The sequence below is a fragment of the Tyto alba genome, unplaced genomic scaffold, assembly GCF_018691265.1.
Source record: "Tyto alba isolate M040663 unplaced genomic scaffold, T.alba_DEE_v4.0 Super-Scaffold_40, whole genome shotgun sequence".
Lineage (NCBI taxonomy): Eukaryota > Metazoa > Chordata > Aves > Strigiformes > Tytonidae > Tyto > Tyto alba.
In genome coordinates, this window is record NW_024881316.1 from 12,739,520 (window position 1) to 12,757,756 (window position 18,237).

Consider the following 18,237-nt stretch of genomic DNA (forward strand, 5'->3'; position numbering starts at 1 on the left):
GTTAGCAATCATGTTGTGCATATACTCGTTTGTATTTTCTGTTGTTGCTATTATTTTATTTAAATCATTAAACAGTTTTTTTATCTCAATCTATGAGTCTCTTCATAGTTACCCCTCCAATTCTCTCTCCCATCCCCAGGGCCAGGGGAGGGTGAGCGAGCAGCTGCATGGTGTTTGGCTGTCGGCTGGGTTTAACCCACAACAGCTGCTCTTGTAGTCTTTTTGGGTCTGTGTAATAACTAAATGTTCTGTAATTAAGAAGCACATCAGGAATGTAAATGTTGGTAGGAAGTCATACCTCCTAACGTTTTAAAGCCCTCCCAACTTGCAGCTAAGAACTGCCCAAGGCTATTTTTGAAGACTGATATAACTAAAATAATGTCTTTCATGATGACATCCGACCTGTAGTTGAAGGGTAGGCTGTTTTGCTCTTCCTTTGCTAAAGGACAGATTTTTGCAGCTTGTTGCTCAAGTTCATTTTTGACAACAGACTGCATAGCAATTGTGGTGTGACTTGCTTCATAATCTCTTCCTGACACAGTCTTGGTCCAGAGATGAAATTCAGAGCAGCACTAGCACTACTGTCTTGGTTTAGGTATAGTGAACTTGAAGTTTAAATGCAGAAGTGATTTGATTGCTAAACTTCTCTGTCAGTGTGCATCAAAACTTTTAATATCAAAATTCACTTATGCTGTAGCTGCTTAAATTCTATTGTGCTGGTCCATTTTCAATATCACTTGAAAATTGGCCTGAGTGCCTGGCTTCGTATTTAATATGAGGAGGATATTTACTTGGAGGAAGAGATCCATGACAAAGAGTTCACTTGTGGCAGTTTTGGTGCCAGTAAAATTGGAATGGAAGAGCAGCCCAAACTGCTTAATAGTTGTAAATCCTAAGTGTTCATAACCTATGAATGTGTAGTTTTGAAAGCCTCTTGAAAGCCTGGTTTAAATCGGCATCAGAATAGTGGTTCTCTTGGTTCAAAAGCCAGTTAAAAATTCTGAAAGTGAGACATGATGAGAAGGTAGAGTGTTTTAATCGTTTTGGGTTTCAGATGCTACGGGGCTATGAAGTCTGGCCACTCTTTCAGCAGAGGAAAGCTTAGACTTCTAGCAGCATGTGGAATACCAAACCCAATTCTGAAATAGCTGAAGTAGTATGTTCATCTAACTCTGCACCTCAGGGGCTCTTTTTTAACAAGGTCCACTCAGTCATGAAACTAAGCCCTTGAACCAGAATAACTCACCCTAAGCTCAGTTAGTGAAATATGCTTTATAAATTCCTGTAACACTTTTATCTGCTTCTGCTTGTGTTGTGTCAGCCTGTTGGAAAGGCTTCCTGCTGGGACTGCACAATCCCTGTTCTGCATCATCAGTCAGTGCCGCACTTGCTCAGCGGCACCTTAGTTACTGCTACTGGAGGGTCCCTTGCACCTCATGGACCAACACTTTAAAACAGAACTGAATAATTCCTTTGGAAGGAAGGGATCTACAATGATCATCTAGTCCAACTGCCTGATCACTTCAGTGGTCTTTTCAAGTAGTCCGTCATAGCTGTATTCTGCCAAAGACTGCTTGGTACTCACTCAGGCTAATCTGCAACATGCTATAGATTGTGTATAGGGCCTAAGCAGTGTATTTCAGTGAGAAATAAATAAAAGGTGAATAATAAAACTGAATTTCAGCTAATAAATAATATACAATTATATATAATATTAATGGCATACCTGAATTCTTAAAGCAAGCCATGTCAATAGTCAGTAGTATTCATCAAGAAGCTGGTTCTGTTGATACCTGATGTGTGTACGCACTCTGTAGATCCAAACAAGTGATCACAGTACTGAGTAACAAGCTGATAGCTGTCAACTTTGGACTTTCGAGTTCGGCTGCAAAGTTTTGGAGGCTGAGGAGGCATCTTGGCAGCTAAAGGGCTTGGCTCATTTTTATTCATTGGCAATTCTTAAAGTATGGCACTTTTGCCCCAAATAGCTAGTGGGGAACCCACATCTAAGGTTCTACCATGATGCTGACTGATAGGTTAGTATAATGTTGAAGTAGTATCTAAAAAATTAAACAATGTTCAGTCTTGCAAATTGGATACCAGACAACATATAATTTCTAAATTGTTTTATCTAGGTAGAAGTTTTCTGAGGCTTCCTCTATGAATTCTGTTTGGTAGATGAGTTTCATATTACCTTGTTGGCTTTTAAAAACCTTTGAATAATACATTAGAAAGCTATTTAAAGTGTGTAGAAGTAACTGGTAACAGGAAATCATGGATTTTTTTTTTGACACATAGCTTTCTGCTTACATGTTGAAGTAGGCACAACTTCTATCTTACGCAGTAGTATTTTTGAATATGTAGAATACACAGAAGTCTATATTTTATGACAGCCTTTGCTCGTCTTTTTCTTGCTGCTGGAGAATTTTTATAACTAAGTCACTTGTGTTTAACCAAATTCTTTCTTGTGCTCAAATTAGTTGAAAATTAATAAATTTGCCTATAAAAGCAGCAGTGGTTAAGATGTTTCTGCATTGCATATGTATGTGGGATATATTTAACTTAAGCCATCATTTAAGGATTTTTTGAGCATTTTAAATTTCTGTATGTGTTAAGTTACCTTACTGCTCAGTTCTAATGCCAGAATTAATATGCAAACACTATATTACGTACACTTAGCAGTGCATTGGTACTAACAGGAACTAAGCATCCTGAAACATCTGGTTTAGCCAGCCAGCTGTTTTTCAGCATACTGTACATAGGAGCAGTGGATAGTCCGTTTTCAAGCATCGCAAACTGACTTTTTTGATGCATATGTATACCCTGAAATTAAAGACATTATTTATGAAAAATACCATAGGTATTGCTGTCAGGAATTGTGGTTGATTTGAAAGAGACTGATAAAGAGAATTCCCCGTTTAAAGACTGTACCACTGATGAACCGGTAACCCTGATGAAATACTTGACTATTATATGTTCCTGTATCTCTCAAGGGTTTCCTTCTTGCTTGTTGATCTTATAGGGGTCTACTTAACTGGATTCTATTTGTATACCAGAGTAGCTAAGCACACTGTTCTTTGCATTCACTACTACTTTTCCTATCAACCATTGTAACAGCAAGTGCATGCCTGGGGGTATTGCCTGACCACAGAAAGGTTGCTTAAAATAAAACCAGAGGTCAGGGAGGCTTGAAAAAGTTTAGTTTCCGTAGATGCCTAAAATAGCAAAATCTGGAAAGATTACTGGGTTCAGTAACCTGCACCTGGCTACCGTTTTGAGAAGAAACAGCTATAAAGTTTTGTGGTGTTGGAATCTTGAACCAAACGTAGCTGGTTTTGGGGGCATTGGAAAGGACTTAGCTTTTGTTTAGACTGCAAATACTATCTAACCCTCTGGTCATGGAAGAGGTGTTGGAGGTCTGACTAAAAGCAAAACTGAAAGGATGACCTTGAACCTATTACTCTTAAAATTAACCCTGTGGATGCCTGTGCTGTTGTCAATGTTTAACACTGACTCAAAGCATGATGAGCGGCACATCCTGGATTTAGGCTTCAGGTACTGTTTAGTAGAGATAAATGTTTTCTCTCTGCAAATTTGGACACAGTATTATCTTTGAAAAGCTGTCTTTCCCTCAGTACTTCTAGCATGGAAATCCACTATTTTCACAGTGGTGTAAATAAAATAACAGCATGAGCATGCACATGGCGGACTTCAGGGAAGTTGGTGCTGGATTTCAAAGTATTGTTAGGTCAATGCAGTGTGTTTAGTAGTGTATCTTTCTCTTTGCTTTCAAGGCTCCTAGCAGTCTCATGGAGACCCTTGAGCAACATCTAAACTCACTGGAAGGAAAAAAACCTGGCAACAAGTAGGTATAGATGTTGTACCATATACTGAGGCATAATAGTAACAATGTGAGACTAGTTGATGTTTAGGTTTGCCTCCCCCAAGCTCCTTTTGTCACTTAGCTGGAAGCTAAGCTGTGGTAAGACTAGACTTTTCTTTTCCCTTAGAAAGTCATCTTAATGGCAACTGTTTTTTCTTACTGGGGGATGGGGGGAAACAACACACCGAACAGCTAGGCATTTTCCAAAATGAAGTAAAATTAACTATGGAAAACTCCTAGAAGGAACTGTTTTTTCCCTGCTGCTGAGGCTTTTATCATCAAAATTTATTTTCTAATGGCTTTGCATCTTCTTACTAGATACTTGTCATGACAAAGTCTAGGAATTATTAAGCTAAACCTGTGTTTTCTCTTTCACTGTTGCTTTCCTTACAATTTAGCGAAGGGTAAGTCCGTATGTTTATATAACCATGTCTGCATGCAAGTGATATGTATGGTTTTTAAGATGGCTTGAACACTTAGAAATAGATTTCTTCTTTAAATTGTACCTAAACTGTTACTTGCTTTTGTATATAGTCATTAAGTTATTTTTGGTCATTTTTGTCATAGCTCCAGATCTTCTAAGCAGTTCTACAGCTCCCAGAACTTAACCAATTCAAGTAACTTGTAGCATGGATGCTAGTTTGATACCGGTGCAGTTTTAACTTCGACTCTTCTTTTCATCTCTTAGATCAAAGCAGCTCTAAAAATATGTAGCATTATTTTCATATCTGATAATGATGAAAGTAAACAAATGCACTGACATACATTTTAACTTACGATTAAGGCTCTGTCCATTAGTTTTAGTGGGATTTTCTTGCATGTGGGAGAACTTTCAGCTTGGACTTTCCGACTAACTGTTTCCATGCTTTTAAATACCATTTTTTCAAAGTAACTCTGACTTTCTTTAAAAGAACAGTAGACTTTGAAAATTTACTGACACATCCTCATAAGACTTGTGTTAAATAACTGCTGCCACATTGGTGTTGTTTTGCTGCTGTTGCATGATTTTACACTATGTTGACATCTTGCCCGAGTAACTCTTTCCTACTGGCTTCTGTAGGCCCAAAAGCAAGACATTTGCATGCATCTATGCCCTCCCTCCATTTAGTAGAGCTTATTTAAAAGGCAGAATAATCCTGTGATACCAATTAGCTTAAAAGATTAATTTAAGACTTGAAGGAAAAATTTTCATTCTTTGTCTAATGTGGCACATGGAAGTTTGAGAAATGGGTAGGACATTACAGTCGAGATCTTCAGAAAGCTGTCATGCTTAGTTTTTGGTCTTTTTGCAGGAGTTCTGATGTCCTGAAACATAGTTTCCAAAAATGTACTTATCTGAAACCCCCCTTTTTTTTTTTCCTAGATCTGGGGCTCCTTCTCCTCTGAGCAAGGTAAATACTGCCTATTGCTGTACTAGTTAATTCTTGTTCAGGTGATACGTTTTAGAACATCTTAAGGTCATAAAGAGTTAAATTTCCATCTCCTAATCTGCTTTTTAGACTTTGTCACCTAGGCCCTGCCTAATTGACAAAATTGCGTCTTTTAATGGCCTTGTAAATAATGGCCTCATAAAAGCACTTCACTGATCTGAAGGACTATAGTGCTTATACCAGTGCAGGATGCTAAGCAGCTTTGCCAGGATTTGATAGTCACGCTTTGTGAAAGCAAAAAAGATACACATATTTTTATCTCAACTTCTCTTTCCCACCGCCCCCCCAATCCTCATGTCAGCGAAAAATTTCTTCCATAGTGTTTCTCCTCCAAATTCTTCAGTCCATTTGCAGCTTTTTAGGAGAAAGCTCTGACTCTTTTAAAACCGCATTCATGAGAAAAGCCAGGAAGAAAACTTTCATGCAGTATACCTAGTTTCAGAATTGACCTTAATTAGCGAGACTGCTCACTGTAATTTAAAGCAAGAGTTGCTAGTGAAACTGTCTTGATTTGAGTGTCAGATAAACTAATGAGCTTTATGGTGTTAGTAATAGTAGTTCCTGGCATCCCTGAAGCATTGCCAGGTGCCATAGTTCTGTGCTAATAATGGATGTTGTGCCCAAAAAACTCAATGAAAACTTCAGAATCTGCGGGAGGCAGTTCAGTGGTTGATTCTAGTGAAAGCTCTTAAATTTCTTTCCAAAAACCCGTTTTTAAAAAAAACCCTCTCTTGTTTAGTACTGTAGCAGTTGGTGAGAACTACATGATGCCTCAGACAGTGTTCTTACAACTTGAAGTAACCGCCTCTTCCCTGATCTGCATGAAGTATTTGGACCATTCTAGTCTCAAACCTTAGTAAAGCCTTGAGGAGAGTCTAGAAAGCTTATATCCATCTTCTGCTAGAGTTGTGATGGTGGAAGGGAAATATCAGAATGCAGAAAAAAATCACTTCAAATTTGCAATACTTTTTCTTTCTTGGAAGTGATGAGAATGGCAAACAGTACTAAACATAGGACTTGGTTTTGTTCCTTAGGCAGAGGATCTCTCTAGCATGTGAGATGCTGTAATAAAGCTCGTAGTATCTTTCAGAATTAAACTGACACTCTTCAAGGTAACTTGATTCTTTAAGTGCACAAAGGAGTTGCAATATACTCTCCTGTGTGTCTGTCCTTGCCATTCTTAAGGTATCTTTATCCAGAACTGGAGGAGCTAATGAAGCAAAATCATAGTCTAAGCTGTCCCTTATATCTTCTCAAGGACTTAACCATTAGCACTGTTGATGGCTCTTTAAACTCTCTTCAGTCTGATTGTTTATATACGCACTTTTAACTTGGTTTCTAACCATTTATTTTCTACCATTTCTATGATTAGAGCACTAAGGTTCTGCTGTGGATGAACAGATACTTCATTCTGTGGACAAAGTGAAGGGTCTGACATGTAGAAACAAACCCACAAAAATACTTTGCTCCATCCCCTTTTCCAGATGGTCTTAAAACTGAGAGGAGGGAGTTTGTTGGGGAGCAAACTATTTTCTTGGAACTTGCTGAGAATCCTTTAACACATAGGAACTGTTAGTTACCCTAACTGGGATTTTAAAAAGCAGGTAAGGCAACTCTGGATCACAGATCTGAGTTATTTGCCTAGATGTTGGGTGAGTCTTGAACCCAAGGGACTAAAGCTCATATGAGGCTGGCTGCTGGTGTCTGCAGGTGCTCTGAATGCATGCAACAGGCATTTCCTCTTGAGCCAGACTAGGTGGAGTCATCTTGGAGTTTCTCAACTCCACCACCCCCAGAAAACTTAGCCCAGTCTTCCTTAAATCCTTTCAAAGAGGGGAACAGCTCACAATAAGACGACCTGATGTCACAATTGGATTTTTAAAGTATGTGAATCTGTGCATGAGTTTTTTTGTGGAGAAATGCTGGTATATTGAATGTATATTTAAAATATTTCTCCAGTCTTCTCCAGCCACAACTGTTACATCTCCTAGTTCTACTCCAGCGAAAACTATTGATACATCTCCTCCAGTTGATCTTTTTGCAACTTCTTCTACAGCTGCTCCAGTCAGGTAAGTTAAAAAGCATATTTGAGTTACTGAGCTTGAAGAAGATGCCCAAGTCACACTTGTAACAGGAGGCTTGCCTGCAAGATTTTGCTTATTTTACAGGTGGTGTACAGCAGTATTAGATGGGCTACGTTATTCTACCAGTATAGATCATAAATGAGCTCTAACAAAAAAAAAAAAAAGAACCAATTGTGGCTACTCTAATTTGCTTTCAGTGTAGTAGTGGTGATGTACCATTCCCAACATAAACTTTTAATTGAATAGATTGAAGTAATGTGCAAATCTAGTCTTTGACTTTCAGTATTCTGTTTCTAAAACTGCTGAATTAAGATTCCTTTTTCTTGCTGTTCAAATTGGCTAATGAAGCACAAAAATAACAAACTTCTGGAGGTTAAAATAAAAAATAAACATTTGATCAATGAGGAAATCTGAATCTTGCTTTCAAGTCAAAACCAGAACAAACCACTGTTGCTCAGTTGTAATGAGGAGAAATGAAGGAACTTTAGGCATGTAAAAGCTCTAAGCTTGCACCAAAAGTCCGAAGACGTGACTAATCTCAGTTATATGTCAGATAAGTATTTCACTGAAGAAAGAGCTTCTATTGTTTATTATTTAAATGTTCTAAATGAACTAGACTTTGTTTCCTAAGTAAGTATCTGGCTGGCTTAAGCTACGGGAGTTTTACCAACTCTCTTCTAATGCCTATTTATCGCCTGGAAATGCGTGTTTCTTGCTTTCTGACATGGCACAATGAAATACTAAAGTAGAACGGAGCTGTTTTCAGTTGCAGCAGTTGTTTGCTCTGTCCTTAGGGACCACCTGGTTTTTTTTGTTTGTTTGTTTTTTGTTTTTTTTTTGGGGGGGGGGTTGTTTGTTTGTTTGGTTTGTTTGCTTGTTTTTTTTTTTTTAGGACTGTAAAAGTCTCATAGATCTGGTACAATGTCATTATCAAGTAATTAAAGCTAAGGTCCCATCCTGGAGTGTAATGTATTCTTGGCGCTTACTGCAATAGAGGTGTTTATGGCCACTGCTCTGATCCTAAGGCCTGAAAAAAATGTCTCTCTCAATGGTTTCATCAGTCATCCAAACTAAGGGTAATTCCTACAATCCGGTCATGATTTTTGAATTTCTTTAACTTGATTAAAATGGACAAATTCCTCCAGTATTTAATACCTCTCTTCCTTTCCTTCACAGCTCTTCCAAACCATCCAGTGACCTTCTGGATCTTCAGCCAGATTTTGCTGCGACTGGACAGGTGGCTCCAGCAGCCCCTGCTGGAGCAACTTCATGGGGAGGTAGAGAAACCTCACTGTCAGCATCTCTTCTTGCAGTCTTCATCTTCCTGCCTGGCTGAACTGAAACCTGGCTCTTTCACTGCTAGCACAGGATGTTCCAGTTCACTCCCAGGTTTCTGCTGACCTGACAGTCAGGCATCCCTTCGCAGCACAAGGCTGCTCCTTTTTCCAGGGATACGCATAATAGTATAAGCTGCTTATAAGGGCCTGACTGCAAAGCTGGGGGGGAGCCAGGATTATGTGACTAAAAGTGAGCAGGAAGGGGATGGCTGAAGGTGAACAGGTATGGTAAACACTTTAAAACAGAAGAACTAGAACCGCTCATGTGCTTATTGGCAAGGTGAGGGCAGAAATCAACTGTTCTTTTCATAAAGCAGAGCCCACAGGTCATTAGGGGTAGGATCAAAAACATCTTTTAAAACAAGTGAATCAGTTCTGTTACAAGTGTGATTGCCTCTGACAACCCTTAACATATTACATTAAAGTCTTCCTTGTCTGCTTAGAATAATAATATGAAAACAGAAGAAGAGGACTAACTGCTTTCGAGTAGGGATACCTAACCAGCTCTCTGAAATCTGAGCTCTCTGGTGAACTGAGCCTGTTGTTCCAGGCAGCACTAGCAGCTGGTGGTCTGAAGGGGACAGCAATAAATGTAGGCTGTGTTCACTCATGTCCTGTGAAGACAAGGAATTAGGCCAGTAAATGTGATTTAACTTACATAGTTGTAAACCCACTGTGGTGTAATCTTAAGAGATCTTGTGTGGCAGCTTAATGAACTCATCAGCCCTCTCATGGCAGGAATGCTGCACTGAGTCATGCTGACTCTGCTATGAATACTAATACTTGGTACTAGTGGCTTCTGCATTCCCTATTTGTGTTCTTAGCTTTCGTTCATTAAAGCTGACATTATATCTCAGCCACTTCATTATGAGAGGATAGCTATGGTTGTCATGTAGACCATGTTTTTCATATTCCAATTTAATCTGTTGAATTTAATATATTATTTTGCAGAAGTGTCAGTCTTATTAACTGAAATGTAATCTCACCCAGAAAGCAAGACCAAAGCATCATCTGTTTTAGGATGCTTGGGACTAATTATTCCGCAATTTTTGATTGCACTCTATTTGTCTTGCTTTGTCATTGCCAGGCATGGGAACACAAGCTTTCAAGATGTTCAAAATTGCTCAGGCCCCTCAGCTAACTTTTTCAAGCAGTTGGTCATTTATGCAGAGTAAAGAGCCATTAATAGTGTAAAATATTGATTTGCACTGCAGTTGAAAGCTGATTTATTTAGTTTTTTTTTTTTTCCTTTTTTTCATTTGTACAAAGCACTTGTAGTTTAGAACTTAAGTGGTTTTATTCTTCCGAATTACTGAAAACTTTAAAATTGACTAGTAATGCACCTAGTCCTCTTACTCCACAACAGAAAAAGGCAGCTAACTTTTTTCGTTTGGCCAGGATTATTGCTAACCTCATCAAGTATACTTCAGTCTTATCTTTCAGAATAACATTTTGCTAACTTGGTAAGCTTCAAGTTTGTCTGCTTTACTGCTGGCAGGAGTCCAGGTATGATGACCTGTTACTGCACTGGCATTTTGATATTTTTTTTCTGTTTTTTTTTTTTTTTTTGGTTGTTTTTTTTTACTCTTTTAAATAATTGCCAAACACCATGTCAGACATGCATAAATTGAGAACTGGAATTTCTTTGTTGTGAAAATACTGGAATTTCTATTAATATTTCATCTGATAATGAGAAATCCTTTGAGCTGGTGTTAAGGGTTAGTTGTTTTTTATTTACTTATTTAAACTAAATTTGCAGGATTAAGCCAGTAGTCATTATAAATTGTACGGTCTCATAGGTACTACAGAGCTTTCTAATCAGTGCAGATGAGGCCACATCAGGAATCCAGTTCTGGGCTTTCCTGTTTAAAGGGAAAGGGTGTTAGCAAAGGCTACCAGGCTACCAGGACTCGAGGGATCTAGAGCACATCTCTGTGGAAAGAGATTGAGGGAGCTGGGCCTCTGTCATCTGGCAAAGAGGAGGGTAAAGGGGAACTCTTAATAGTGGCTTACAACTATTTGAAGGGGAGTTACAGAGCAAAGCCAACATTTTCTTGGAAATGATATTTGATTATAATGAAGGGTAATAGCAACAGATTGCGGCTTCAGAGGTTGTTTGAACATGAGGAAAAAATTATTGCACTTGGAGGGTAGGGCAGTACTGGAGCAGATCCCTGATGTGAGCTAGTGGACTCTCCATTCCTGGAGATTTTTCAATACCTAACTAGACAAAGCCATAACTGCCCTGATCTCGTGTTGGACATAATGTTCTGAGCAGGAGGCTGGACAAGATGACCTTCCTTCTACTCAGGCCTTTTGGGAGGATGTATAACAGTACTTCTCTGCTACTTAAGCTTCCTCCTCATCTGCAAAACTCTTCTGACCCACAGTAAGTTAACATGGGAACTCATGCGAAAGAAGTACTAGGGGGAGGAAGCTGGAAGAGCTGCTGCAGTTCAGAATAGCTAGGAAAATGTGAATATCAAATACTTTAAGATGCAGCATCAAACTGGCACTTTAAATGTTACATAAAACTCAGGAATACGTCACCAACAAGCAATCTTGCTATCGCACTCTCCCTGGCAGTGTAGATTCTGTGTATTCTGGCATATGCTCTATATTCGGTATAATACACTATATATTTAGTAGTACATACAGTACACTATATTTTGTTGTATGCCTGGTATATTTCTGAATACAACATAAGTTATCTAGCAAATGAAATACTACAACCTGTGAAAATCTACACTTTTGTACTAATGGAAGATGATCAAGGTAGGGTAATAAGTTGCCTGCAACATACTGCAAGGTGAGTAGATAGGCATTTGCCATGCAAGCCAGGCTGTAGTATTACCAGCAATACACTAAGTCAAATTCAGCATCCTTGTGAGATCTGATAAAAGCAAGTTTACTTGAGTTTCTGTTCTGAACTACCTCGCAGTGTGCCTTAGAACATGGATTTGCTATTAGTATTGTGACTTTAATATTACTATACCATAAAGCATTGGTTTTAATCTTTCCCATATTAAAACTAAGTGTAGATTGCCATGCTGGATAATTGTAATTTCACAGTATTGTGGTCTATAACATAAATGGATAACAAAAATATATAAAAGTTTGCCAACAGTTGCTTATTTGAAGTCTGGCTGTGAGACATCCACCTGGTATGCGGTAATGAGATACCAGAGTGCTGCATTTTTAATATACTGTTACGCTCTTTCAGAATGGTATTTTGACTTACTTCAGCTTGTACAGTCAGTCTCAAGTAGAGCTCTCCCAAGGAATCAATTACAAAAATACTGATGTGGTTTATTGGTGCCTTTTTAACAAGTGTAGTAAACTTGTGAAGCTTGAGCTGTGCTTGCTCAAAGCATTTTGCTTCCTACATACTGACCCATAGTAAAGCATTTGGACTCTGTGCTTGCTGTTCAGTGTGGATCAGATGAACCCATGACCCTGTTACATGTACAATGAATCTAGGAGCAGCACTGAGCTACTCTTTAGTAAATAAGTAGTTGTTGAGCTCAGACTATTCTAACAGTAGTATAAAAATGTAATAGGCCAACCTGGTTAGTTTTCACAGGTTTTTATAGCTTATAGCTGTTTTTGTGTAGGAAAGTCTGTCATTAAAGATGCTTCATTGGCTTCCAGAAACAGTTGACTAAGGAACCGAAGTTGGAACAGAGCCAGCCTGCTTATGTTGTCAATCATTCATACTCCTCATAGCAAATGTTAACAGAGGTGGTTGTTCCTGCATAGTGTGCTTGCTGTATCACAAATGCAGGAAAAGCTTACAAAGAGGAGCTGCTCAACTATTTTTTAAATTTTTTTTTCTTTTTTGTTAAACGCTTGTCTCAAGTACAGGAACCACAACCTGTCTGCCTCTCAGAATACAGTTGGGGCAGTTGGGATGCCTTTGACTGTATCCTGAAGTAACTTAACACTGTATTTGCAAGCTGCTCTCTGCTTGAGTACCCTGGCTTTAGTGCCAGTTTTATGAAGGCTTCTAGAGCTAATGGGTAGATCACAGCAGCTCCCTTTGGCAGAACAGTAAGCTGAATTCTGTCTACTTTTAATGACTAATATTGATTTTTGACTGCTTTCAGACTACTTTGGTCTAGAAAATACTTGCAACTAAGCAGAATTATCCTGAGATTCTCTTTGGTATCTGAGTATCCTCTGCTAATAGCTCACTGTTTTCAGTAGGCTTTAGTTATGTCTGTTTACTGTACCCATATGTGAGCACTGGGGTTCACTGGGTTTTTTACTTGGTGAAAGTCTTAAATTTGTGTGCTGTTAGGCCCAGGAACTTGCATTTAAGATTTTCAGTGTTCTTGGGGGATGTTAGCTGTTCATGAACTTCAAGGAAGTCTACATGCTTCTGGTCTTACTCTCACACTGCTAAGCTAAATGCAAGAGAAAACTAGTATAGTGGTGAGTCAAGCTTCTAAAGAAGTGGTTCTTGGCTTTATCCCAGGGTATTGAAAGGTGGGAGACCTTCCTGTCAACCCTTATAGGCCACTACTTGGTTCTCTCTGTTACAGTTTAAGAAAAGAAAACCAACCGTATCAAACAGAACTGATAAATGCTAACAGTGTATTAAGATCTTGCTGATTAGATATTAAGGAACTCATCAAATACGTGAAATTTATGTACAGGTTCTGTTTCAAATAGAGCTATTAAACAGAATGAGCTTTGTCATGTAACAATAACTTCCTGAATATTGGAAAATCAAGCGCAGAAATTACGTTTAACCTAGACATGTCACTTAGAGGATAAACATATGGCTAATGAGCATCTTCAGGTTGGCAGTTTTACTAATTGGTCTGTTTCTTTATTCTGCTGTCATTTTAATGGGCAATCACTAGACCTCTTGGGAGAGGGTGAGTAATATTTTTGATTTCTAAGACTTTTGAATGTTAAGACTCCTTATTAAAGCTCTAACTTTCTGGCGTTGAGTGATTGTGGTCTCTCTTCCTCTTCCCCTTACTTTTCCTGTTTGATCTTTATTATGTGATTGCATACAGATAATCTGGCTGCACTTTCTGGAGTTACCTCTGAGCCACAGATTTCAGATCCATTTGCCCCAGAGCCTAGTGCAACTACTACTGCACCTACTGATACTACAACTACTTCAGCTGCTGGTGCTACAACTACAACTATTACTGCTGCCACTGCTGAAGTGGATCTCTTTGGAGGTTAGTTTGGTTGCTCTAGTGCTCTATGCCAGCTCATAAGGTAGATAAAGAAATACTGAGTTCAGCTGTTAGAACAAAGCTTCACATTTAACCAACTATACCAGAGGTTCCTGTGTTTTGGATACTAGATGGAACAGGAAATGTAATCTGTCCAACTACCTGTTTGGTGTGCTTTTAGCTAATAGATTCCTCTGCATATATATGGAAATGGAAAATTGTATACACTTAGGACTTAATTACCTTATGGTTGAATAGCTAAGAACATTAGTTTTCAGGCCCACACTGGGGTAAGCAGGTATTCTTTCCACATTATTCAGTAACTATGCACTGTACTACAATTTCTGGGAAAGGCAGTTGTGCTTTCATAGTTGAAGAGGATGGACATGGCAGCTTCCTGCGCCTTCATTACAAGTTGTGCTTGAGCTGTGTTGTGTTTCTTTTGGATCCTTTCTGTACGTATAGTATTGAGCCAGCTGAAATTACTATATTTCAGCATTCTAGAGTCTGTGTTTTATTTCACATAGCATTAACAGTAAATTAAAGTGGCAATGAACTTGTACTAAATGCAAACTATACAACTAATGTACAGGAAACTGTAGTGTCAGAAACTACCATTTCTTTTCAACGCTATACCAACTCAGGTTAATGGAAACATGTTCCAATTTACAAACTATTAACATGTTAAAGATCACCTGACCACTGTATTTTTCTAGTTTTCTCTTCCTCTGATGCATGCTTCCAGCATGACAATGAATGTCAGGAATTATAATAACATACTTGCTATCAAAACTAAATTCCTGTATGTTCTCTGTGGGATGTGTTTATCTAGCGCTTCTAGTGACAGGAGTGCTGGAGAGGTCTCGTACATAAACAGTTTGACTACAAAGGTGTTTCCTAAAGACTGAAATTTCTCAGTTAGAAATTTTTTTGAGGGCTAACTTCAACAAGACAGCTCCATGGTATCTCCAATAAAACTGCTGAGAAGCTGAAAGAAAGGAGTACAACTGCTACATGCTACTTAACCCCTCCTTTTACAAAGATGGATAATAGTCTAAGTGCCACAGGATCAGGTAGTTCAGAAGCAATTTTAAAATAGTCACGGGCAACGGTTCTGGATACCACTAGGAGCAAGAGGGTCTGACCTTGGTTATTCTCAGAAGCCTGTTACAGAAGCCAAGGCCTGTGCTCATTAACACCCCTGCAGATGCATGGTGTGTGAAACTTCTGATGTGTAGACATTGGGGTTGAGCCAGTTTTTGGATACAGCACTTTCAAATTGAGTTATCAATTTAGCATAGATTTATGACTTGAAAAAATTAAGCAATAGTTAAATGGCTAGAAATCACTATAAACTTGCAACAGGGTTAGAAAAACACCTACCCTTGCCTGTTCTTCCAGTATTACAGCAGCAAGATATACCCTTCTCTCTCTTTTTTTTTTTTTTTTTTTTTTTTTTCCCCCTGCATTTTCCACTATTCTGTGCTTGGAAAAATGGCTGCTACCAAATCATCTGTCTACTTCCATGTTTATGAAGTGGCAGAGGGCTGGATGCTTTTAGTTTCTAGAGATTTAACTGATTAGATTACTTGGTGGCGCATCTTAAATGGAGCTGCCTTCATCCCCCAATGTGGAAAGAATTTTACTTTTGCAGTATCCAGACTTCTGTGACTTGATCTCTTCTTTTAAAGGAAATGTATTTCGCTGCTCAAATACTATAAATCTCCAGTGGATTGTATATTAGATGAATACTGACTTTTTCCTGGAACACTTCAGGACAAAGCAAGGTTTTATTATTTACAATAGCAGAAAACATCTAGTTCTCAAGAAGAAAAATCTCTAAACACGCTCAGCAGCGAAGGTACTTTTGCAGTGACTTCCAGACACCCACAGGCCAGACCCTTTTAAGATCCTGCTGTCCATATTGAACTTCCATCTCTCTACTCAGGGGGGGTTTTGTTCCTTGATTTTTCTGAAGCCGGTGCCATAAGTGATGTCCCATACTAACATTCATTGTTACTTTAACACTGTACAGTGCAAGAAGTGGTAGGTTTTGGACAGACACTGTTGCTCTCTAGCTTTTGGGGTGCTAGGCATGCTTACACTTAACAAGTAGTTATTTGACCTTCGAGGTCTGCTAGAGATACAGCCTTCAAGGTCACGTTAACTTTTTGCAGCTTGCCAGTTCTTGATTGCTTTACACTGTTCTTTGCAGTGAGATGCGGTAGGGGAAGGTACAGGAGCAGCGATCCCAGAGCAAAGAATGTGCAGGGAGGGAGTGGCTGGGTAGGGAAAGGAAGCTGAAAGTTGCAGGAAAAAGGCAGCCAAGATGATTGAAGAAGCAGAAGAGGAGACTGCAGGAATGTCTGTTGACTGTTACTCTCTTGCACTATATCGCTGTTACTTTCGCTGATAGGAGCCTGCGTGCTGCCCAGGACCGGGCTTTGTCTGTAAGAGAAAAAGCAGCTCTGCATTTTGTCTTCATCTCTAAGATGGTCTTGGAAAGCAGATGAGAAATGCAGAATTGATCCAGCACAGCTTTTTTAAAGAATTCAGTCTGATTAATGGGTGAGCTTTCAGTTACCTGGGCCAACCTGAAGAATTCCTTATCTTATTTCTAAGATAAACAAGAGGAGGCTGTTTTCAAAGTGCAGCTGGAATCATTCCTGACAAGGAGAAATATAAAGGTAGAAGAAAGACCAAGTATCCTGAAATGCCGTGTATCTCAATAATAGAATTTGGACACAATATTTTTGGACACTAGGAATGTGCTCTTGAGTTCCACTCTGTTGCGATTATGCTGTAAGTGGTGCAAGTAACAAGTCATGGCAGACACTGCACAAATGTCAGTTACTAGGCATTCGTATGACATGAATCGTAAGCAGGCAGAACTATGGTTTTCCCTTTAAATAAACTAAAGGCAAAATAATCAAGACTTTTTAGCATTTAAAGACTAATGAATGTCCCTTATGCTGGAACATGGTGGTATAGCAAACTAGCACTTATTTTAAAAAGCAAACAACAACAACAAAAATCCCATAATTCTTGACTCTTCCCTAGCACTGACCATAGTGGAATATTTCTTAAGTCAGGTCAGGCTCTCCATGTCAAAGTTATGAGAGGTGACTGAAGAGAAAGAAAGCATGGAAACAGAAAAATACTCTTTTCACCTGTACACTTCAGTTCTGTGACTTTTCCTATACTTGTAACATCCCTTAGGGTTCTTTCACATCTTGCTTAATACATAAAATGACAAGTCAGCTGTATCATCATGTGTGAGTAACTTTTGTCACGTGTTGATGCCATGGCATCAAATAAAGCCAGAATTTATGAAATTAAACATATCACTCTTCAGGAACACTTATTTTGCTGCAGGCAAGATGTATTGAAGCAGTACTTCAGTGTTTTGGAACTTAAAAATGCCCTTGTGTGCATACCATTTCAATAAGAACTACCTTTACTTAACAATTTGAGTGTTAACGCAGTACATAATATGTCCCTATCACTCCTAATAGATGCAGTGTGAACTTGCAAAGGTTTCAGCAACGTTTCTTTAAGTTTCCAGGCTGTCTATAAACCCAAGTGAGGATCACGTACAACTAGAGTTTAGAAGTCAAAAGCTAGATTCACTTTTCAAGCAGAAGGTGTGCAAATGTAAGGAAGTGACATAAACTGAGTAAATATGGGAACTGCTTTAAAAGGAGAAAATATTTTACAGTGCTCGATATGCAAATGTAGGGTTACTACACCAGTATGGAAGAACAAAGAAGAAAATAAATGGTCCTTTAAAAAAACCCCAACCTGATAAAAAAATCCAGTATTTAATTGTATCCGTTTCTACATATCATGCTAGATTTTAGCAGAGGGCATCTATGCAGGTGAATTTTGAAAGGCTTCAAAGAACTTGATAAGCACTAATTTAAAAAGAAAAACCAGACCACAAACCCTTGGTTTGAACTGAGTTGTAGGGTCACCTGTTCAGGTTGGTTTGTCTCTGTGCTCATATAGGTTTCTTGAACTTTTCAGGTAATTAATATTTAAAGTTCTTAACATAGCATTTTTTTTTTAGATTCCTTTGTGAACTTAGGTGTTTATCCCACCTGCCATTTAACCCAAGTATGATGCTAAAGAAAATGATAATGCTTGGAAACAACCTTATTCAGAAGTGGCAATAAATAATAAAGCTGGTACCAAGCTAACTGTTCCCTTCCATCTTTGGGCTGGAAGGAATTTGTGCCCACCCGAATTTCTATGGCTGTTGCACATGGTACTTCAGTAGTCTACATCTGGAACAGGAACAGCTGTTAC

General features: G+C 38.7%; 1 protein-coding gene across 13 annotated transcripts in view; it reads left to right on the top strand.

Moving 5' to 3' along the window:
• The window catches only part of SNAP91 (synaptosome associated protein 91), a 74,577-nt gene that overhangs the window by 31,765 nt on the left and 24,575 nt on the right, over positions 1 to 18,237 (top strand). For all 13 annotated transcript variants that reach the window (XM_042803124.1, XM_042803128.1, XM_042803126.1 and 10 more), the window contains exons 10-16: positions 3,795 to 3,865; positions 4,282 to 4,287; positions 5,247 to 5,274; positions 7,273 to 7,382; positions 8,574 to 8,674; positions 13,603 to 13,617; positions 13,762 to 13,932. In XM_042803124.1, the coding sequence (XP_042659058.1) occupies positions 3,795 to 3,865; positions 4,282 to 4,287; positions 5,247 to 5,274; positions 7,273 to 7,382; positions 8,574 to 8,674; positions 13,603 to 13,617; positions 13,762 to 13,932 (502 nt within the window). The remainder of the gene's footprint in view (positions 1 to 3,794; positions 3,866 to 4,281; positions 4,288 to 5,246; positions 5,275 to 7,272; positions 7,383 to 8,573; positions 8,675 to 13,602; positions 13,618 to 13,761; positions 13,933 to 18,237) is intronic.